The 23,257-nt window shown below is 42.7% G+C and overlaps 1 protein-coding gene across 5 annotated transcripts in view; it reads left to right on the forward strand.

Annotated features, from left to right (window-relative positions):
- LOC143292788 (uncharacterized) overlaps positions 1 to 23,257 on the forward strand; it is a 159,787-nt gene that overhangs the window by 119,857 nt on the left and 16,673 nt on the right. For all 5 annotated transcript variants that reach the window (XM_076603361.1, XM_076603363.1, XM_076603364.1 and 2 more), the window contains 18 exons: positions 486 to 788; positions 1,953 to 2,003; positions 2,588 to 2,793; positions 2,979 to 3,084; positions 3,877 to 3,981; positions 4,937 to 5,130; positions 6,806 to 7,118; positions 7,854 to 8,030; positions 9,871 to 9,984; positions 10,770 to 11,057; positions 12,070 to 12,151; positions 12,587 to 12,790; positions 14,613 to 14,751; positions 16,294 to 16,493; positions 17,417 to 17,572; positions 18,746 to 18,860; positions 22,106 to 22,275; positions 23,086 to 23,253. In XM_076603361.1, the coding sequence (XP_076459476.1) occupies positions 486 to 788; positions 1,953 to 2,003; positions 2,588 to 2,793; positions 2,979 to 3,084; positions 3,877 to 3,981; positions 4,937 to 5,130; positions 6,806 to 7,118; positions 7,854 to 8,030; positions 9,871 to 9,984; positions 10,770 to 11,057; positions 12,070 to 12,151; positions 12,587 to 12,790; positions 14,613 to 14,751; positions 16,294 to 16,493; positions 17,417 to 17,572; positions 18,746 to 18,860; positions 22,106 to 22,275; positions 23,086 to 23,253 (3,091 nt within the window). The remainder of the gene's footprint in view (positions 1 to 485; positions 789 to 1,952; positions 2,004 to 2,587; positions 2,794 to 2,978; positions 3,085 to 3,876; positions 3,982 to 4,936; positions 5,131 to 6,805; positions 7,119 to 7,853; positions 8,031 to 9,870; positions 9,985 to 10,769; positions 11,058 to 12,069; positions 12,152 to 12,586; positions 12,791 to 14,612; positions 14,752 to 16,293; positions 16,494 to 17,416; positions 17,573 to 18,745; positions 18,861 to 22,105; positions 22,276 to 23,085; positions 23,254 to 23,257) is intronic.

Here is a 23,257-nt window from a genome sequence, read left to right on the forward strand (position 1 = left end):
ACAACACACACTTACACACACATACATTTATATATTCTCACACTTGCACACACACAGACATGTGCATGCACGCATGCGCACGCATGCACGCACGCACACACGCGCACACACACACACACACACACACACACACACACACACACACTCACTCACAAAAGCATGAAACAAAAGTCCTATTATTAATCCAGACTACAGAATGATAAAAGATATATATGCTTTCAGAATTGTATGGCATCCTTGCTCTAAACAACACAAACATAAGTTGGAATTTTGTTTTATATCCCAATCCGTACCAGTGATTGTACACACACACACACACACACACACACACACACACACACACACACACAACACACGCACAACACAACACAACACACACACACACACACAACACAACACAACACAACACAACACACACACAACACACACAAATGTAAATTCCTCACCAACTCTCCGCTCTCTTTCCCCCCTATCCCCCCCAACAGTACCCCCCAGGATGCACATCGAGAAGCCGGACATGTACAGCGTCAACCCGACTACAGTGCACCTGTCGTGGAACACCGCCCGCGTGCCGGCCTCCACAAGCCAGCTGTCGCCCACCACATACCGGGTGGAGGTGCGGCAGGACGGAACCTTCAACTGGGTGGAGCGAGCCTCCAACATCACGGGCCTGGGCTGCGACATCGGCGGCCTTGACCCTATGCTGGACTACGCCTTCCGGGTCAGGGCCGTCAACGACTTTGGCTGGAGCGAGGCCACCTTGCCCGTCTTCCTGCACAGGCCCCTTGGTGAGTGAGTGTGTGGTGGCGGTGTTGGTGGTGTTTCAATGATAGTAATGATAATGATGGATACTTCTATTGCACACTATCCAAAAATCTGCTCTAGGTGCTTTACAAAAACACTTGTTTACATGACACATTATATCAATGTAACGTACACACACCAAAATGTGACCAACAAACTAAACACACACACACACACACACACACACACACACACACACAAATACACAGTGCATACATGCATTTTAAGATGCACATGTACACAGCAGCTACCCTCCACATATATGCACACCTAGGCACACGCAAACACACATACACAGACGCGCGCACATACATACACACACATATGCATTCATACAAATGCATGTATTTATGCATTTATGTTTTGACAGCATGGCATTTCTGTTGGGTTTTTTTATTGTTGTTTTTTTATCATACTCACTGATGTAAAGAATGTGAGTCTATTACAGTCCATTGTCATCAGTCTGTCTATCTGCCTGCCATCTCAGCATGTATCCATTTGGAAGTCTATGATGGAGTATTTTTTCATTTGGATTCATTGGAATGTGCTACATCACCTGCCCATAGCCTGTTGAAAACAGAAGAGGTCATGACAAACTGCACCTGGAGGGAAATAACCATGGATTTTGAATGAGTCTTTTTTTTTTCTTTGCCGTAAAGGCAGACTGTGTATTCACGATTTATGATATCAGCTATGCTTAATTTTATTTTTGAATGCCTGTGCACATTAAAAACAAATTCATGTCATCAGCAATGAAATTAAATCTTGAAACATGACTTTAATCAAGTGCTGAGGATGATTTGTGGGGCTTGGAACTGGTTTTTGTTTAAACTGAAAGCACAGGCTGTGTTCAAATGAAATAAAAGACCAGTTTACTCATTTTGCTTTTGGACAGTAAGCTTAATCTAGATCCTTGACACATGAAATTTGAGGATCCCCATACTTTCCTTTTCCTTTATACAACACAGACACAGTCTCTCTCCATCTCTATGTGTCTGTCTCTCCCCAATCAATGTGTTACAAACATACTGATGAGAGCATGCACTCCAGTTTCCTTGCTTGTATTTAGTACCTGGTTGACTCCTTGCTTGTGTGATTTGGGGGTCCCGGGTAAATTAAGCAAATAATCAGTGTACATATTCTTTCAGAACTCAACTATGAGGAGCCAGATATTGACTGGGAAACAATCAGTCCAGCAGGTTAGTACTTTTGTTCTGTTTATACACACACATGCACATTTTGTAGCAGGCACTGGTGTGACAGGTTTGGTTTCTTTTCAGTCACATTTTGAAAGCTAATACATTGAGGAAAGAAAGATTGGTTACATCCATTTGTGTGTGTGTGTGTGCGTGCGTGTGTGTGTGTGTGTGTGTGTGTGTGTGTAAAATCATAGAGTTATGCATGGAACCATGTTTTCTCTTAGTTAAAAAGATAACTTTGTATTTTTAATATATCAAATTTGCTTTCAAAATATAAAGAGGCATTAATATGTTTTAGTACAATGGTCAGTTCAAGACTGAAATAACATGGCTTGACCATAACATAATATTTTTCATAAAAGTTCCTTCAAGTATATGTTCAGTTGATATATATAACTTGTAATATAGTCATTCATCCTAAGTCAATGAGCAATGAATTATATATCATTTAATCATATATAATCTGTCATCCTAAGTCACTGAGCAATACATGTTATGTCATTTAATATTTTGCAATCTTTTATCCTAAGTCACAAAGCAGTACATTTTATGTTGCTCAATTCTTTGGGGGTTTTTTAACACAGTTCCACCACTGGTGCCACCACGACTGCCCATCGACTCTCCTCGCATGACCCCAGTGGCCGACGACTCCCTGAGGCTGTCATGGCACCCAGCACGGATCCCTGCGTACGCTCGCAAGGCTCCCATCACCTACGTTGTGGAGATGAAGGATCCGTCCGGCACCGCCTGGGCCCCTGTTGCCAGCAAGTTGGATGACACCTCCTATCAGGTAGTGTGTGTGTGTGTGTGTGTGTGTGTGTGTGTGTGTGTGTGTGTGTGTGTGTAAGAGTGTGTGTGTGTGTGTATGTGTGTGTGTGTAAAGGGACAGGTCATGAGCACAGCTGTAGGGTGGGCTAAGGGCTGCTTACTGTGTCGGGCAGAGTAGTATTTCAGTTCCCTGTTCCTCACTCGCAGGTCAGGGGACTGGAGCCAACACGCCCATACCTGTTCCGTGTCCGGGCAGAGAGCGAGTTTGGATCCAGTGACCCCACGTTGCCGGCTGAGTTCAGCAGAACAAAACGTACGTGTGTATGCTCTCATTTGTCTGTTATATTTATTATTTATGTCCATCTCCCACCATCCTTTTCTTTTCTCCCCCTTCTCAACCCCAAATTTGTATTTTTTTGGTTAATGTTATTGTTGTGACCATTTACATCTTAAGGAAGGTTTTTTTGGTGTGTTTTTTTTTAATGATGCTTGCTTTTGTCAAGTTTGTCATAAAGGAAAAAACAAAATGTGGGTTCCATACCCACTTTATTTGTGTGTGTGTGTGTAGGAGGAAGGAATTTTTTGTTTAATGTCCCGTCACACATATCGGTGATTGAAGACATTTTGTTAAAGTATTTATGAATACATCTGAGTATTATCGGTTAGAAGGGGTGGGAGATGTGGATGAATGGAGGGTTGGGGGAAACTGGGCAAATGAGGGTAAAAATGTGGGTGAAATTTGGAAGAAAAACAAAACAAACAAAAAAAACCCTCTAAAACAGTTACAGGAAATTATTTAAAGGACTTCGTAAAAGAGAAGTCGTTAAACTGACAAGCGAAACAACTGATAATGAATGCAAAAAGTCAAAAACATCAACGTTCTCAGTCACTTGTGAAGACACACTTTCGTGTACAAAAGGCTTCATCAAGCTACAGTGAAAAATTATATGCTCAGTTGTCAGTGTGTGTGTGTGTGTGTGTGTGTGTGTGTGTGTTGGTGATTTATTTCTGTTTACTTGAACTTTTGTATGAAGCATACTCGCGATGGTTGCATTTCTTACTATTGTGTGTGTTGATTCGTTGTTGTGAATGTTAACTTTGACAGCCACAGCCCCAAGAACCAGATCTCAGTCTGTGGAGAGACTATCGCTGACCGATTACGATCTGACCACCAGAAGAGGTTCTTTCATTGACTCCATCACCTCTGGAGGTCAGCCTTATGGAATGATATATTTGCAACATTGTGATTATATTACAGTAAAATATTTTGTACCATCAGAATCGATGATTCTGTTTGTTGTGTTATGAGCTAACATTCTTTTCTTGGGATGAGAATGATTCCAGTAAAATATTTTGTACCATCAGAATTGATGATTCTGTTTGTTGTGTTATGAGCTAATATTCTTTTCTTGGGATGAGAATGATTCCTTTTTCCCATATCCAGAGAAGTATTCTGAGATAAGAAATTGAAGTTCAGAATAGTGAACTACACCATTGATTCTGCAGAGTAAAAAAAAAAGGGGGGGTGTGTGTGGGGGGGGGGGGGGGTAAGATTTTGAGTGGCAGAATCAGAGGATGGCTGTCTGCAGTTAGTGTTGACTTCCTGAGGGTGGAGGCTGCAGGTGACTGCCTGGCATGTTCATTGTCTTACCTTGTGTTCATTGATATCACTGTGCTGCTTAAATGGAATGCCAAACAGAAGGGAGAGGAGAGGAGAGGGTGAGTGAGTGAGGGAAGATGAGAGGGAGAATTAAGAAAGAAAAGCTTCATTGCAGATGGGGAAAAAAATAGAACATAAAAGGGACTGACATTTCTGTTGTAAGATCCAACAGTGCTAGTGTGCACACATAAGGAGTATACCAGTTTGCTTATTTAGGATAACTTTGGAACAATTGTACAAACTAACAAGCTGTCTGATGTGGAAAAACACACACACACATACACACACAACACACACACAACACACACACACACACACACACACACAACACAACACAACACAACACCACACCACACCACACACCACACCACACCACACCACACCACACCACACACAACACACACAACACAACACAACACAACACACACACACACACACAACACACACAACACACACACACACACACACACACACACACACCTCAAGCAGGTGATGTTGGTTGCAGTCCCTCCCCGAGTGCCAGCTGGTCGCCCGACCATCACCAACGCCACAGAAACGAGCCTGACCCTGTCGTGGCCGGCCGCCCGCCTACCTGCGTACCTGAAGAACACGAAGCTGGACTACATCATCGAGTACAGAGATGCCCCCAGCCGTCTGTGGGCCAACCTGGCCGAGAATGTTGCAGACACAACGTACAAGGTCAGTCATTTTCATTTTCATTTGCCTGAGGAAGAGCCTGTGGCTCGATACGTCGCCTCTTTTATCCCATGCGAGTTGACTTTTACCAGGATTCTTTTAGTCTGCCTCTTACTGCAACGTTAGTCATCATGATTTCATGTATCATGTATGTATGATTTACTCTGAATTATTTTTGAAGGGTTTCTGTTGTTGTTGTCTACTACTGTGATTATTGATTGTAAAGATGGGGTTTGCCTCTAGGTTGACATCTTAATATGGTTTATATATATATACATGTGGTGGTAACACACACAATACTGCACACCTGGTTACACACAACACTGCACACCTGGTGGTAACACACACAATACTGCACACCTGGTCACACACAACACTGCACACCTGGTGGTAACACACAATACTGCACACCTGGTCACACACAACACTGCACACCTGGTGGTATCACACACAATACTGCACACCTGGTCACACACAACACTGCACACCTGGTGGTAACACACAATACTGCACACCTGGTCACACACAACACTGCACACCTGGTGGTAACACACAATACTGCACACCTGGTCACACACAACACTGCACACCTGGTGGTAACACACAATACTGCACACCTGGTGGTATCACACACAATACTGCACACCTGGTCACACACAATACTGCACACCTGGTGGTAACACACACAATACTGCACACCTGGTCACACACAACACTGCACACCTAGCAGTCACACACAATATTGCACACCTGGTCACACACAATACTGCACACCTGGTGGTTACACACAATACTGCACACCTGGTTTCACACAACACTGCACACCTGGTGGTAACACACACAATACTGCACACCTGGTCACACACAACACTGCACACCTGGTGGTAACACACACAATACTGCACACCTGGTCACACACAACACTGCACACCTGGTGGTAACACACACAATACTGCACACCTGGTCACACACAACACTGCACACCTGGTGGTAACACACACAATACTGCACACCTGGTCACACACAACACTGCACACCTGGTGGTAACACACAACACTGCACACCTGGTGGTAACACACACAATACTGCACACCTGGTCACACACAACACTGCACACCTGGTGGTAACACACAACACTGCACACCTGGTGGTAACACACACAATACTGCACACCTGGTCACACACAACACTGAACAGCTGGTGGTTACACACAATACTGCACACCTGGTCACACACAACACTGCACACCTGGTGGTATCACACACAATACTGCACACCTGGTGGTAACACACACATTACTGCACACCTGGTCACACACAACACTGCACACCTGGTGGTAACACACACAATACTGCACACCCGGTCACACACAACACTGCACACCTGGTGGTTACTCACAATACTGCACACCTGGTTACACACAACACTGAACACCTAGCAGTCACACACAATATTGCACACCTGGTTTCACACAAAACTGCACACCTGGTGGTTACTCACACAACACTGCACACCTGGGTACACACACAATACCACACAACCTGGTTACTCATGATACCGCACACCTGGTAAGACACAATGCACCACATCTGGTCACACACAATAATACAGCACACCTACTACACACCTGGTGGTCACACACAACAACAATACAGCACACGTGGTTTCTCACCTCCAGGTGACGGGGCTGGACCCTGAGCAGGACTACATGTTCCGGGTGCGCGCCCACAACGACCACGGCACCAGCGAGCCCACCCTGCCGGCCACGCTGGAGCGGCCCAAGAAGAAGGCCACCACCCCACAGAGGCGGGGCAGCTCGGTGGAGCGGCGCTCGCTGGACCGTCGCAGCATGGACCGCATGGGATCCGAACAGCGGCGCAGTCTGTCCAGGACCAGTCTGGACCGCCGGTCCGAGTCGCGCCTCAGTCGCAGCAGCAGGAGGGATGGGGACGACCTGGACACCCTGCCTGGCATGACACCGGAAGACTCTCGTGAGGAGTGTGTTGTGGGTGTGGGGGTGTGTGTGGAGGGCTGTGTGTGTGTGTGTGACGGGATGGTTGTGGGTGTGTGGGTATTGTATGTGTGTGTGGGGGTGTGTGGGGGGGTGTATGTGTGTGGGTACTGTGTGTGTGTGTGTGTGGAGGGGGGGATGTGTGTGTGTGACAGGATGGGTGTGGGTGTGGGGAGGGGGGTGTTTGTGTATGTGTGTGTTTGTGTGTAGATGTGTCTGTGTGAGGGGATGGGGGGTTGTATAAGTGTGTATGGGGAGGAAGGGGTGTTTGTGTATGTGTGTGTTTCTTTGTGTGTGTGTGTGTGTGTGTGTATGTGTTTGTATGAGGGGATGATGCGTAGTGTGTTTGTGTGGAGAGGGGGTGTTTTTGCATGTGTTTGTTTGTTTGTTTGTGTGTGGGGGCAGGGGGTGTTTGTGTGTGTGTGTGTGTGTGTGTGTGTGTGTGTGGTAGTAGTTGTAGTCCTCAATTTTACATCTTTCCACCTAAAGTGGTACTGTACAAGATGTGTGTGCGCGCATGTGTGTGTGGATGTAAGTGTGTGTGTGTGTGCATGTATGTGTGTATGTGTGTGTTGGTGTGTGTGGGGTATGTGTGTGTGTATGTGTGTGCATGTGTGTGTGCATGCGCATGTGCGTTTGTTTTCATGGTATTAATAGTTTATACAGCTACTACTGTTATCAGCCTTCTTGCTGACCTTATTTTCTACATGTACAGCCCAGGCACCTCAGTTCTCCAGCCTGGCAGAGGAAGCGGTGCAGTACGGGGTGGAGTCCCACCCGATGACCATCTCCCTGCAGCTGCGGGGCTACCCCCCTCCCGAGGTCACCTGGTACCACCAGGGCAAGAAGCTGGAGCTGGGAGACCGCTATGACACCTATATCACTCCCACAGGTAAAAGGGGAGGGGGTGAGGGGGGGGGGACTGAATGTTTTGTCAGTGAAGGGAAGGGACAGGGGCAAGGAAGACATTCTGTTCAGTGTCCTGTCATGTATAATGGTGATTGCAGACATCTGTGTAAAGTATTCAGTTTTATATTAGAATGTGTTCATTGCAAATAGATAAATGAAAGACGGGCGTAATAGCCGAGTGGTTAAAGCGTTGGACTTTCAATCTGAGGGTCCTGGGTTTGAATCTCGGTAACGGCACCTGGTGGGTAAAGGGTGGAGATTTTTTCCGATCCTTCAGGTCAACAGATGTGCAGACCTGCTAGTGCCTGATCCCCCTTTGTGTGTTGACGCACACAGAAGATCAAATATGCACGTTAAAGATCCTGTAATCCATGTCAGCGTTCGGTGGGTTATGGAAACAAGAACATACCCAGCATGCACACCCCCGAAAATGGAGTATGGCTGCCAACATGGTGGGGTAAAAATGGTCATGCATGTAAAGGCCCACTTGTGTACATACAAGTGAACATGGGAGTTGCAGCCCACGAGTGAAGAAGAAATAAATGAAAAGGTAGGAGAGGAAGGGGGAGAGTTGCCCGGTGAGTTGGAGGAAACAGTACAGATGAAGAGATGAATCAATTATAAACTTTGAAAGGAATAGAAGTACAGTTAAAGAAAATTATTGAATGGACTTTGTATTGGGGAAGACATTAATTTAACAAGAGAAATGATTGTTGATGAATGTAAAAAAAAAAAAAGAAAAAAAAGAAACACAAAAAACTCTAAAATTTCCAAGGACTGCATAATAAGCTCTTTCATATAAAACTTAATCAACTCAGTCAAGGATAGACGCCTGTGTTTGTGGTGCATGCACTTCCAGATTTCACCTTTTTTCAGTCATCCATTATTACACAGTGGTGGAGAAAGGTTGGGAGTGTGTAAAGTTTACACATCAGATGTTTGTTATGTCTGACACAGACAACGAAAAGTCACAATGCAACAACTCACTGTCACGATTCTGTGAAACATAGGCCATAAGTTTTGGGTGAGTGTAATGTTTTTGCACTGCAGTTCAACACTTTTTAAAATTCACTGTCTTCATCAAATCACTTGTAACTATGATAGACATATATACAATATGGAAGTCTCCTTCAAAGGTGGAGGTCTGTTGTATCTGATGACAGATGGGTTATACATATTTAGTTCTTGCTGGTTCGTGTGTGACTCACAAGTGTGGTGCACTGGCTATGATATTTGCCAATGCTCATCAGTCAAACAGTGTGATATTTACCAATGCTCATCAGTCAAACAGTGTGATATTTGCCAATGCTCATCAGTCAAACAGTGTGATATTTACCAATGCTGATCAAACAGTGTGATATTTGCCTATGCTGATCAAACAGTGTGATAATTGCCAGTGCTGATCAAACATTGTGATATTTGCCAATGCTGATCAGTCAAACAGTGTGATATTTGCCAATACTGATCAGTCAAACAGTATGATATTTGTCAATACTGATCAGTCAAACAGCATGATATATGCCCATACTGATCAGTCAAACAGCGTGATATATGCCCATACTGATCAGTCAAACAGCGTGATGTTTGCCAATGCTGATCAATCAAACAGTGTGATATTCAATGCTGATCAGTCAAACAGTGTGATATTCAATGCTGATCAGTCAAATAGTGTGATATTCAATGCTGATCAGTCAAACTGTGTGATATTCAATGCTGATCAGTCAAACTGTGTGATATTCAATGCTGAACAGTCAAACAGTACATCCAGAATGATGTTGGGTAGCTGTGTAAGCTGCATGGTGTGGTGTGTGCGTGGTTGTCAGGCCAAGTGTTCCTGGAGTTCCTCAATATGGGCTGGGATGACATTGGAGACTACAGGTGTGTGGCGGAGAACGAGCTGGGCACTGCCGAGAAAACCGTCAAGATAGATGTGGCAGGTGAGACCCATACGGACTGAAGGTCTGGTGTAAACATGGTAAAAAAATGGTTTAAAATCAAAGGTGCCTTAAGATGTTTTTACCTTAAGACCCTTAAGATGATAAGAACATCTTAAGGTAAAAACATCTTAAGGTACCTTTGATTTTAAACCATTTTTTACCATGACCTGATTTCATTTTTGTTTTTAGCTTTATCAAGAAAGCAAGTTCATTTGGATTTTAAAAAATTTTTTATGACAACTTAAGAATTAACGCGAGTTCATATGAATCAGTTATTAATTTCTGTCAGTGTGTATGTATGTATATGTTTTTATCTCTGTGTGTGCATAAATGCATGCGTGTACATACGTGCGTGCATGCGTGCGTGCATGCATGCATGTGTGCGTGTGTGTGTGTTTTGTGTGTTGTGTTGTGTGTGTGTGTGTGTGTGTGTGTGGTGTGTGTGTGTGTGGTGTGTGTGTGTGTGAGAGAGAGAGTGAGTGAGAGAGTGAGTGAGTGAGTGAGAGAAAGGGAGAGGGAGAAGTGGTGCAAAGAGAGAAGTGGGAATATTAGCAGACAGAACTATTGGACTGCAAAAATGATATTGATTAAAAATAATGATATGAATGAAATGATAATAATAATGATAATAATGATTGTAATAACAATACTAATGATAATAGGAATAATAATAATGATAATAATAATAGTAATAATAGTAATAGTAGTAGTAGTAACAACAATAATGATAATAATACGTAATAATGATAGAAAAATAATACAATTACAATTCATCAATATTTCAGACCCCCCAACGTTCATCGAGCCGTTGCGTGACATAACGGTGGTGGAGCGAGGACAGGGCGTGCTCTCCTGCTCCGTGGATGGCATCCCCTACCCCAGCGTGCGCTTCATGAAGGACTGGCGCCCCATGACGGACACCTCGCGCCTGGTGGCCACCAGGGACCCCCAGCAGCCTGATCGCTGGACCATGACCATCAACAACGCCATCCCCGCTGACTCCGGCAGCTACATGTGTGTGGCAGAGAACGTGGCCGGCAAGATCTTCAGCACCAGCAGAGTCAACGTGGAAGGTAAGTAGTGTGTCGTTGTGTGCACGGGTAAGAAGTAGCTGTGCAGGTGGTTGTCAGTCTTGGAAATGTGGTGTACTGTGTGTGGTTTAGAAATAAAGAGAATGTTTTGACAAATGTGTCACCATAGATCTATATCATGTGATTAATGTGTGGTGGTGTTAAAATGTCAAAATTGTTGTTTCTTTACTTATGAAAGAATAGTGCCTGCTTTTCACGGGAGGACAAACATTACAAAGATGGATATAAGAAAATGGAAAAAAAAAGATATTTAGAACCAGCAGAGTCAGTGAGGAAGAGGAATGTTCATGTGTTCAAAGTTACCTGTATGTCATCAGTTTTGTGTATAGTTTACATACAGTTGTGTCACTAATTAAAGCTAACATATATTCTTGGAATGTTGAATGCGTCAAACACTACAGTAAAACTGGCTGGTGTAAAATACTTTTTAGTTGTGATGATTTGATTGTTTGTTATTTGATACTGAGGTCTTTTATCTACGAGTATTTTTGTTTTATTGTTTTTGTCAGATTTTTTTTAAATGCAATTCACCTTAGACGTTTCCAAACATACCTTATTTTTATTTGTATGTTTATTTTTCTATTACATAGGTAAAACCTTAGTTTTCTGTTTTAAATATTGAGCTCAGCACCCAAGCATTGCTCTGGTGTCAAAATTCATCTCACAGTTTTCATGTTCCTACATATGCATAAACTGCAAGGAAAGGGAACAAGAGAACAAACTTCTGCAGTATTTCCAAGAAGGAAAACTGATTTCTGTGGGGGACTAAAAACGTGTATGCCTTTCCATTGTGTTGATGCAGGCTTCTTTGATTTGAACATGACACAGGACCCCCCAAAACGGAGTATGGCTGCCTACATGGCGGGGTAAAAACGGTCATACACGTAAAGGCCCACTCGTGTACATATGAGTGAACGTGGGAGTTGCAGCCCACGAACGCAGAAGAAGAACATGACACAGGTATATTACGATGTCTGGGACTGCTGTGTTTCAGATGACGCTGTCAGTGGTTTATTACCCAGCTATAAGGATGCCAGCCTGGAAGACAACTACTATGTCTTGGAGGAAATTGGAAGGTCAGTCATTGGAGGCATGTTCATGGCTTTTTTGTCTGCTTATGAGATTTTAAATGTGCATGCTAGCAGAACAGTGTATTGTCTTTCAGAGTGTGTGTGTGTTTGTGTGTGTGTGTGTGTGTGTGTGTGTGTGTGTGTGTGTAATGCCAATTGTGTGTACATTTGAAGTTTATATTTGTTTATGCATATTTGTTTGAGAAGAATGAAGAAAAAATGAATCTGTGTATATGCATGCTCAATAACTTTAATAGTGGATATGATGTGAAATTTGAAAAAAAAAAAGCAACATCTCCATTTCAACATCCAGTTTTGTATAGGAATAATTCTTTTAGAAATTAACAATAATTAATGAATCAGTCAACAGATACACAAGCTGATGCATAGATATCAGAATAAGTAAATATTCACAATGACCGATACCTGTCTGTGTCACAGGGGCCGGCATGGACGTGTCAGGAGAGTCATCGAGAAAAACAGCGGCAAAGAGTTTGCAGCCAAGTTCATCCAAGTGCGTGATGCTGTTGACAAAGAGTTCTTCCGCTCTGAGCTGGACAATCTACGCAGACAGAACCACAAGAACATTGTGCCTGTCCACGATGCCTATGAAACTCCTCGGCAACTCATCATCGTTACTGAACTGTATCCTCACCGGAGAGTGACATCTGCATGTTGTGATGCTGGTGACGATAATGTGTGGAGTGAATTGCGTGGACGCTGGTCTCTTAACTGGAATGCTGATCTCTTTTGGCTGGTGGATTGGGAACATTTCATGCAGTTTGTGTGTTGCGGTAAAAATGTTTTGCATGGAGATGCGCTTTTGGAAATGCTCTTTTTAAATGGTTGTTTTGCAAGTTTGCATGTCCTATTGAATATCATGCATGATGATAATTTACAAGTTTTCTCATTTAAAAAAAAGAAGACATTTTTGTTCGAGTTGTATTGCATGTATGATGAACACCTGAATAATATTATAACAGTTTGGCTAATGTTGTTTCATGGTAATGCTAAAGTAATATACTAACCGTATGTGTGCAAGTGAATATAAGGTGGTCATCTGTTGGCCTGCTTTGGTAAATATAAAAGTGCTTTAGTAACTTGGGAAAATGTAGAAACCTTCGGAAGTTAAAAAAAAAAAAAGCAAAAAAAAAGCAATATATGATTGAATATTGTATTATGAAAAAATGCGGTAAATTTTTACAGCATGATCTGTTATTCAATCTGTTTATTTTCCTGGTGCTTGCTTATAATTCTTTTCTTTCTAAGTATAATAATTTGGGATGGAAAACATGTTTGTACAAATCAAGGATTTGAAGATCTAAATATCTGGAAATCAACAAAATATTAGATTGGTCTGAACAGAACTGAAGATCTGAAAAAAGGGGGAAAAAAAGATACGCAGTTCACAATTAGAAAAGTGAACTGAATACTTACAGTGAAAAATTGAAGTGAACAAGAAATATAAGAACTGTTCTCTTCAGTTTTCATCCACTTAGTTCCTGTCATCTTTGAAACAAAGATGCTTAGCATTGAAATCCAGCTTTTTTTTCTCACCTGAGAGCTGTCAGTGGAGAGGAAATTGGAGAAAACTTTCCTCTGTACGTGTGTGTATGTGTGTGTCTGTGTGTATGTTTGTGTGTGTGTGTGTGTCTGTGTGATATCATGCATGCATGCATACATATACATAGGCTGACTGAAGCAGTTTCCTGTGCTTGTTGAAAAGCAAGGGACTGCAGTGGGAGTGTCTGTGTGCCCAGGACAGGAGTTCTCACACAATAACAACAGATGCAGGACCAACAGCATGGACATTGTTGACCTGGATGCCATCTTGAGGGAAACATACACAGACAGACACACACACACACACACACACACACACCATGCATGCATGGACACATACACACACACATACATATGGATACAAGTGAGCTCACACACACATGCACGCATGCACACACACACACACACACACACACACACACACACACACACACACACACACACACAAATTCCAGACTAACCATAACTTGCCCAGTATTGCTTTGGTTCCATGTACCTGCTTTGATCAGCTTAAGAATGGCTGAATAAAACATTACAACATTTCCTTGCATATTGCAAAATGAGTGCATGTCATTCTGAACTGTTATGAAACCTTCTGATTCTCTGCATTTACCAAAGTGTACCATAATCCTTTTCAGATCATTGCAGTTACTTAGAGCTTCATAATCATCTATAGCCTTCCTTCATCAATCTTTATAAATGAGCATGGCATGAAAAATGGATTGTGCGCATTTTCTCCACAATTAACACAAAATGGTCACCCATCCTGAGCAGAATGTGTCCAGTAATTTGCACAGCACTCTGGCTCTTTCCATCACAAGCACTTCTCAGTGACCAAAAACCTTTAAAAACAGCATGCTAAGAATGGTGAGACAACGCATTAGCAGACCTTGACCTTGGTCAGCCTTGGAGGAGGGGAGTTGTTGGACAGAGTGGTCAATCAAGGCCAGTGGACGGAGGGCAAGGCAGCAGGTGTTGTCAAACAGCTGCTGGAAACGTTGCAGCACGTCCACTCCCATGGTATTGTGCATATGGACATCAAGGTGAGCAACTGTCTTTGCTTTTTTTTCTCTCTGATAATATTGATCCACACTGGTGTCGAATGCCAGACAAGCAGCCCACAAGAGTGGTGAAAGTGGTGAAATCCTTGGATTTGCCCTTGGTTTGAAAACCATCAGTAACCAATCAAGAAACTGAGGTAAAACTTCCATTTTCATGTGAGTTGAAATGTTCTCCCTGCTGGAATCACATGTTGAGAGTAATATAAAGTAAGTGAAAGTTAAGAAGGTTAGGGTCATCAGAGCAGTGAATTCACATCCAGTGTGTCTGGGGCTTGGCACAGGAAGGCAGAGCCCTATCTTCTCCATCTGCCATCTTAATCTCCCCCAACTAGTGACTTTCCCAAGGACATGACACACCTGCCGAAATGGGACCTTTAGTTTTGATCACTGGTGAACCCTGGATCAGAAGTCCATGCCCAGTCAGTTCTGCCATGGTGCCCCCAACAGAAAAGCAGCCACTGTCGGTGAGAAAATAGCTGTAAGGTGACCAAGAGGAAAGTCCATACCACCAGCAAATAGTCACCAGGATGGCAAGGTTCTGGTTATGTATTCTTCACTTTCATTTTGAACTTTCTGGACAAGAAGGGCTGTTACTCTCATGAGCTGAATGTACAGAGCATCAAACTTATTTAGGAAAAAATACTTAGATATGTTTAAATACCAAAAATTAAAACAAATGAAATAATTTAGAAAATAGCCCCAAGGGTAAGTGAGAAATATACCTGGAAAATATCAGTTTTCCTAACTTTCTATTCTGAGATGAAGTGTCAAAAACACAAAATTGTTATCGCCAACTGTATGTGCCATAGGTCATCAATTGTACAACCATTAGGTAACCCACCTGTAACCCATCTCTCTAGGTAACCCACCTCTAATCTTCCTATGTAGGTAACCCACTTTTAATCCTCCTCTCTAAGTAACCCATCTCTTTTGGTAAACACCTCTCTTAGTAGCCTACTTGTCTGGATAACCCACCTGTCCAGGTAACCCACCTGTAACCCACCTCTCTAGATAACCCACCTCTCTAGGTAACCCACCTCTCTAGATAACCCACCTGTAAACCACCACTCTACATAGCCCACCTCTCTAGATAACCCACCTGTAACCCACCTCTCTAGATAACCCACCTCTCTGCGTAGCCCACCTCTCTAGACAACCCACCTCTCTAGGTAACCCACCTCTCTAGATAACCCACCTGTAAACCACCACTCTACATAGCCCACCTCTCTAGATAACCCACCTGTAACCCACCTCTCTATGTAGCCCACCTCTCCAGATAACCCATATCTAGGTAACCCACCTCTCTAGATAACACACCTCTCTAGATAACCCACCTCTCTGCATAGCCCACTTCTCTAAGTAACCCAACCCACCTGTAACCCACCTCTCTAGATAACCCACCTCTATAGGTAACCCACATCTCTAGATAACCTACCTGTAACCCACCTCTCTAGGTAACCCACCTGTCTACAACCAATAAACAACCAGCTGTACATGTCCGGTGTGTGTGTGTGTGTGTGTCAGCCGTCCAACCTGCTGCTGTCTGGGGACACGCTGGACAGTGCCAAGCTGATTGACTTTGGGCTGGCCCGGAGACTGCCCCCCACCCAGGACACCTTCCTCAACCACGGCACACCTGGCTTCACCTCACCTGAGGCCCTGGACGTCAAACCCATCTCCACCGCCTCCGATGTGTGGGGCGTTGGTGTGCTGGCCTACATCCTGTGAGTAGCGTCTGTTGCTTTTTTCTTTTTAAATGTCTGTCTCTGTCTCTCCATCGTGTTGTGGGGTTATACATCCTTGCCCGCTTCCCCATCCACACCTCCACACTTGACGTTCATGTACTGCCAATCATTGGTATCTACTTCTGTACCCTGCCCCGCCCCCTAGGCCCCCACCCCCTCCCCACCCACCCACCCACTTGACATTGGCACATTGGCCCCGTCATTAAAGAGCTAGAGAGTCTGTCTCTATCTCTCTTTCTGTCTGTCTCTCTGTCTGTCTGTCTGTCTGTCTCCGTCTCTCTGTCGTACACATTCTCATGTGTGTGGAAGCACAAACACGCACACGCACACAACACAACACAACACAACACAACACACACACTAATTCTCCCATGCACAATGACACATTTACACACTTAATGCACACATGTACACACACACACACACACACACACACACTCATACCTTTACTCCCTTCTTCTTGCTCATACACATGTATATATATGTACATACAGTCAAAATAAGAAATGCACAGAGATATAAAAAATAAAAAAACAGCTGCAAAAAATTTGAAGAATCAAGTACATCACTCAGCTGTAATGAATAAAGAGAACCAGATGCCATGGAAAAGTGGCTAGTGTTGTTAGATAATAATAATGATAATAATAATAATGATAATGATGATGATATTAATAATAATAATAATCATGATAATAATAATAATGATAATAATAATAATAATACAACACAGAGAAATGAAATTTAAAGAACAAGAAAAAAAAGTATGACCTAGCACATCACACAGCTATAATAATAAAGAGAACCAGATGCCATAATGAAGTGGCTAGTGTCACTAATAATAACGATGATCATAACAATGATAATGATAACAGTAACTGTATTCACACATCCTCCCTGTGCAGCCTTGGTGGTCAGTCCCCCTTCCAGGCGGACAGTGTGGCCGACAGCCTGAAGAAGACCCAGGCCTGTGACTGGAACTTCGATGTCTGCAAGCCCTTCTCCACCGTGTCCAAAGACGCCAAAGACTTCATCTCCCAAATCCTCAAGAAGGACCCAGAGTAAGTTGGTGCCTGTGTGTGTGCCTGTGCTCTTGTGTGTGTGTGTGTTTGTGTGTCTGTGTGTGCGTGTGTGTATTTCATTCCTTATATGTATGTCTGTCTCTGTAAATGGTTTACATTTAACAGACTTCTTGTTTTATAATTATTGGTTTATCTGTATATTACAATGCTGTGTCATAAATGTCACAGTTCATGTTATCAGTTTCTACAATCACATCTCATGAACATCTTGTTTCATATTCTGTTGTTCATTTATTTCACATCCTGCAATCATGGCCTTGTTTTTTTCTGGGTTTTTTTTGTTGTTTTTGGGGGGGGGGGGGGTTGAGGGGGGAGGGGTGATATTCTTAGTATTCTTTTTCTAAGGTATATATATATATATATATATATATATATATATATATATATATATATCAGGTCAGGGGCATAGCCCTTGCTGCTGGTACCATGTAACCCAGTACTACCTGCTGCATGTGAAGTCTCCCAACGACGGACCAGACGGAGGAGGAAACCTTTCCCAACGGCTGTGAAGGTGGAAGAGGATGACCAAAGGGCAGGGGAAGCTCTTATTCTTGGCTGGAAGTCCTCTAGGAGACGGAACTCCAAAGAAAAAACCTGCACCTGCCGAGGCTGTTCTACACGTGGCAGTATCTGCACCTGTGGGACTGTGAGCGTCAGTAGGCGAGAGAGTGGGGAAGGGACTGCACAACTCCTCTTCACAAAAAAAGTCACATGTGCTGGTCAGGCGACAGCAGGATCCCCAAGATGCTTTTGTATGGCCAGCTGAAGGAAGGCCACTGTGAACTTGGAAGACCCTGCAAGCGCTTCAAGGACACCTTGAAGACAAACCTCAAAGCCTGTGACATAGACATCGCTTCATGGGAAACTGATGCCCTTGACTGCTCTTGCTGGAGGATGCTTTGAAAACAAGAGAATGCTGGCCATTAAGGAGAAGCGTGAGCGAAGGAAGCAGGGCTCAACTCCTGGAGACGTTTTTCCATTGCAACACCAGTGGGAAGTGCTGCGCATCCAGAATTGGCCTCTTCTCCCATATGAGGACACACACCGACAGATAAGCCTGCCTGCCTACTCATCTGTCAGTCCGACAGGAGACTCTATCATAAATATATATATATATATATGTAATGGGTATCATGAATGTGATGTTTCCAGTGACCGGCCAACAGTGGACGAGTGCCTGGCCCATCCCTGGCTGAAGAAGACAGACGGTGGAGCCAGCATTGACGTGGCTCCCATCAAGGCCTTCCAGGACAGGGACAAGAAACAGGTGAGGAACTTCTTCTTCTTCTGCGTTCACTCGTATGCACACGAGTGGGCTTTTACGTGTATGACCATTTTTACCCCGCCATGTAGGCAGCCATACTCTGTTTTCGGGGGTGTACATGCTGGGTATGTTCTTGTTTCCATAACCCACCGAACGCTGACATAGATTACAGGATCTTTAACGTGCGTATTTGATCTTCTGCTTGCATATACACACGAAGGGGGTTCAGGCACTAGCAGGTCTGCACATATGTTGACCTGGGAGATCGTAAAAATCTCCACCCTTTACCCACCAGGCGCCATCACCGTGATTCGAACCCAGGACCCTCAGATTGACAGTCCAACGCTTTAACCACTCGGCTATTGCGCCCGTTGAGGAACAATTTACAGCATCATCATCATCATCATGAACTTCTCTTGTTGAGACAATTAAGTATTCTGTGTCTGTGTCTGTCCTGTTTTGTTGTTGACTAGTGTATGGTCTGTAGACGAGGCAGGAAAATGTTGGGTGGAAAAGTCTCTTCTTTTTTTATGTCTGGAAAGTTTGATTTGATGTGAGTCCATAGTTAGGAAGGAGGAAGGAATTTTTGTTTAATGTCCCGTCACACATATCGGTGATTGAAGACATTTTGTAAAAGTATTTATGAATACATCTGAGTATTATCTGTTAGAAGGGGTGGGAGATGTGGATGAATGAAGGGTTTGGGGAAACTGGGCAAATGAGGGTAAAAATGTGGGTGAAATTTGAAAGAAAAACAAAACAAACAAACAAACAAAAAAAACCCTCTAAATACAGTTACAGGAAATTACTTAAAGGACTTCGTAAAAGAGAAGTCGTTAAACTGACAAGCGAAACAACTGATAATGAATGCAAAAAGTCAAAAACATCAACGTTCTCAGTCACTTGTGAAGACACACTTTCGTGTACAAAAGGCTTCATCAAGCTACAGTGAAAAATTATATGCTCAATTGTCAGGTTATTAAAGCATATACACTTGACATTAGAACAATACTTGGTCCGTAATGAATTTGATAATAGTCTGAGAGCTAAGCTCAGAATTGGTCTGCGAATCGGACCAAAGTCTGAGAGAGTCAACTGACGAGGTTTTAGACTTGAATTCAAGCACCTATAAAAGTCTCTTTCTAGTATATTGCTTATTTCCTTGTATGACAATGGGCAATATACTTTTATACTATCTATATGATTTTTTGCTCCCCTTTTTGCTGCCCTATCTGCTTGGTCGTTATAACGGAATCCAGTGTGGGATGGTATCCAACAAAAATCAACATTTGTACCCTTCACAAATAGGGAGTGCAATAAATACCTAATTTCAAAAAATAAATCTTCTCTTTGATTATTCTCAAAAAGGAGCAAACCTTTTAAGACAGATTGAGAATCAACACAAAATAGGATATTACTTATTATGATTGGTATATCAACAAGATGATTTAAAGCCATAAGGATGGCCACCAATTCAGCTGTAAAAATTGAATGTCCCTTACCTAAATAATATGATTTTTCTGTTTTTAGGTCAGGAATGACAAAAGCAGATCCTGCACTGCTATCATCCAGGACCGAGCCATCAGTGTAAACTTTTAAATGATAATCAAAATTTTCTTCTAATTCAATTCTGACAGATGCTGCTATTATATGTGGAGATTCTCCTTTTGTTGTGTCAGAAGCACATATGTTGACGTTTGCTTTTGTTAACTCCCAGGGAGGGACAGGTGGCACCAGAACACGAGGTGCCATATCATGCAAATTAATGTCTGAAGAATTTAAAATATCTGACACATATGTGCGAATGGTTTGTAGATTTGAATTATTTTGTGCATTTTTTGGAAAATCAATATCAGACCTAATATTTAATTCCTCAAAATCATCCACTGCTGTACATCTCACAATATATTTAGCAGAACTTAATTTTCTGATTTCATCTAGTGGTAGAATACCCGCAAGCTTATAGGCTTCTGAGGTCTTAGTATGCACAGGTACCCCTAAAGCCAGTTTCACAGCTTTACTGTCAATTATTCGCAGCTTCTTTAGGAACGTCGGCGGGGCAGAAAAGAAAATTTCTTGACCGTAGGTCAATCTTGATCTTACGAGAGATGTCGCTAAATGTAAAAGAATTTTGGAGTCTTGTCCCCAAGGAGAGTGACTTACAATTTTTAAGAAATTTAAACTTTTAACTGCTTTAGTCACCATTGAATCAATGTGTTTCTTCCAGTTTAGTTTTGAAGTAAACAGGATCCCAAGAAATTTGATTTCCGACTTGAAAAATATTTCACGTCCTCCTAAAAAAAACCGTGGTAGTTTGCTGGGATTATAACCATTATTAAAGAGGATCAAATGTGTTTTTTCTACAGAAAACTCAAAACCATTAGATTGCATATAGCTACTCAGTCTATCGAGTTCACCCTGAAAATGTTTCTGTACATAATTTATGTAATGTAGGCTTGTCCTTTTCCTCAAGGATGTCTGAATCCATATAGCAATATCATCAGCATATTGAGCCAGCTTGGTAGATGATGAAAAACATGTATGTAAATCATAAAGCATAATGTTGAACAACAATGGAGAAATAATGGAACCCTGCGGGATTCCCATGTTTATAGGCCTAGAGGTTGATAAAGTTACTCCCACTTTTGCCACTATATATCTCCCACTTAAAAAGGATTTAACATAGTCATAAACATGACCCGACAGACCAATTTGTTTCAGCTTAAATAACAGTCTGCTATGCCACACTCGGTCATAAGCTTTAGTAAGATCGAAGAAGGACGCAAGGATACTTTTTCGCTTAGAAAACTGTTTTTTAATTTGGGTAGTGAGACGGGTCAGATGATCAATTGTAGATCTTCCTTTCCGGAATCCAGTTTGAGCTGACGGAATTATGTTATTTTTGTCACAGTAATACACCATAGTTAGGATCTTTGAATGGGAGGGGGGAAGCATGTGTGTGTGTGTGTGTGTGTGTGTGTGTGTTTGCACATGTGTGTGTGTAAATGTGTGTATGTGTGATGTATGTGTGTTTGTGTGCATGTGTGTGTGCCCCTCTGTGTGTGTGTGTGTTTAAATGTATGTGTGTGTGTGTTTGTTGTGTGTATGTGTGTGTGTGTGTGTGTGTGTGTGTGTGTGTGTGTGTGTGTACATTGTATACACATCAGTGCCTGCTCATGAACATAGCCACGATCGCTCACAACCAGCTCCATCCTGACTAAAACACGACCATCCCCACTGTCCCACAGCGCCAGTCCACAGCAGCCAGGACAGTGGCCTACCTGCGCACACTGCAGAGACAGCTGACAGGCGGAGAGGTGTCGGAGAAAGGTCTCCGTCCTGCTGTAGATCCCACTACTGGCGCTGTCTCCTTCCCCGACATTGAGGCGTACGGAGAGTTCCTGGATTCTGAGTCATGGTATGTGCCACTGACAGCAGCAGAGTTTGAATGGAAAATCTTCCTGAAGCTTCATAATGATAATAATTGTAATGTCTGGGCATTTCTGTTGGTTTTTTTTTTGTTTTTTCCTATGCCTTAAAGAGTGCTTCTGAGTTCTGATTTGGTTTATTTTAAACTTTCAGTGGGAGATGGATGATGCATTACAATAATGGTTTTCAGTTGTCTAAAATTTCTCCCTCCATACACAGTGCTTCATACTTCAGTGGTAATATACAGATAAAACACAGTTGGTGTGCATACTACTTCTTTGTTAGATCCATGCTCACAATAAGTTATCAGGTTGCTTACGAGGTGGGACAAATGTCAGAGTACATAATTATCATTGCAGAAAAATTATGCAAACTTTGTTGTTGTTGTTGTTGTTACATGTTGTGCAGCTACCATTCAGACTCACAGAAGTGTGATTTCTGTGTTTCTATGCTGACATAAACATACTTTCTTTTTTCTTACTCATATTTTTGTTGTGAAAACACATCTGTCAAGCTTATATGTACAAGCACACATGTTTCAGGCAAATATACAACATATTTATCAATCGGTATTGATTTCACTTGACTTCACACAGGTGTGTCCATATACAAGAAACATTTGAGCAACATTTTTGTGCATCAGAAAAGTGTTTCAAACAGACACCATGATTTTCCACAAGTTCCATGTATGAATACCATTTTCTAGTAGATATTATGAATAACATATCCATTGAATGTTCACGTGAATCTTTGTACTTTATAATTGTTCCTCAAGAGACATTCACTGTGTGGTGTGCAGGTACGAGTGGCAGTCACGGTACGGCCAGGGCCCAGACTCTGGCCTCCTCCCCCTCAAAGACCCTGAATACACAGCACGCATCCGTGGCTACAAACGCTCCACAGGCTCTGTGGATTCCTCCGCTTTTCTCTTTGATGATGAGGGATTGTCTCCAGCCGAAAGGGAAAGGTGG

This window comes from Babylonia areolata, chromosome 18 (assembly GCF_041734735.1).
Source record: "Babylonia areolata isolate BAREFJ2019XMU chromosome 18, ASM4173473v1, whole genome shotgun sequence".
Lineage (NCBI taxonomy): Eukaryota > Metazoa > Mollusca > Gastropoda > Neogastropoda > Buccinidae > Babylonia > Babylonia areolata.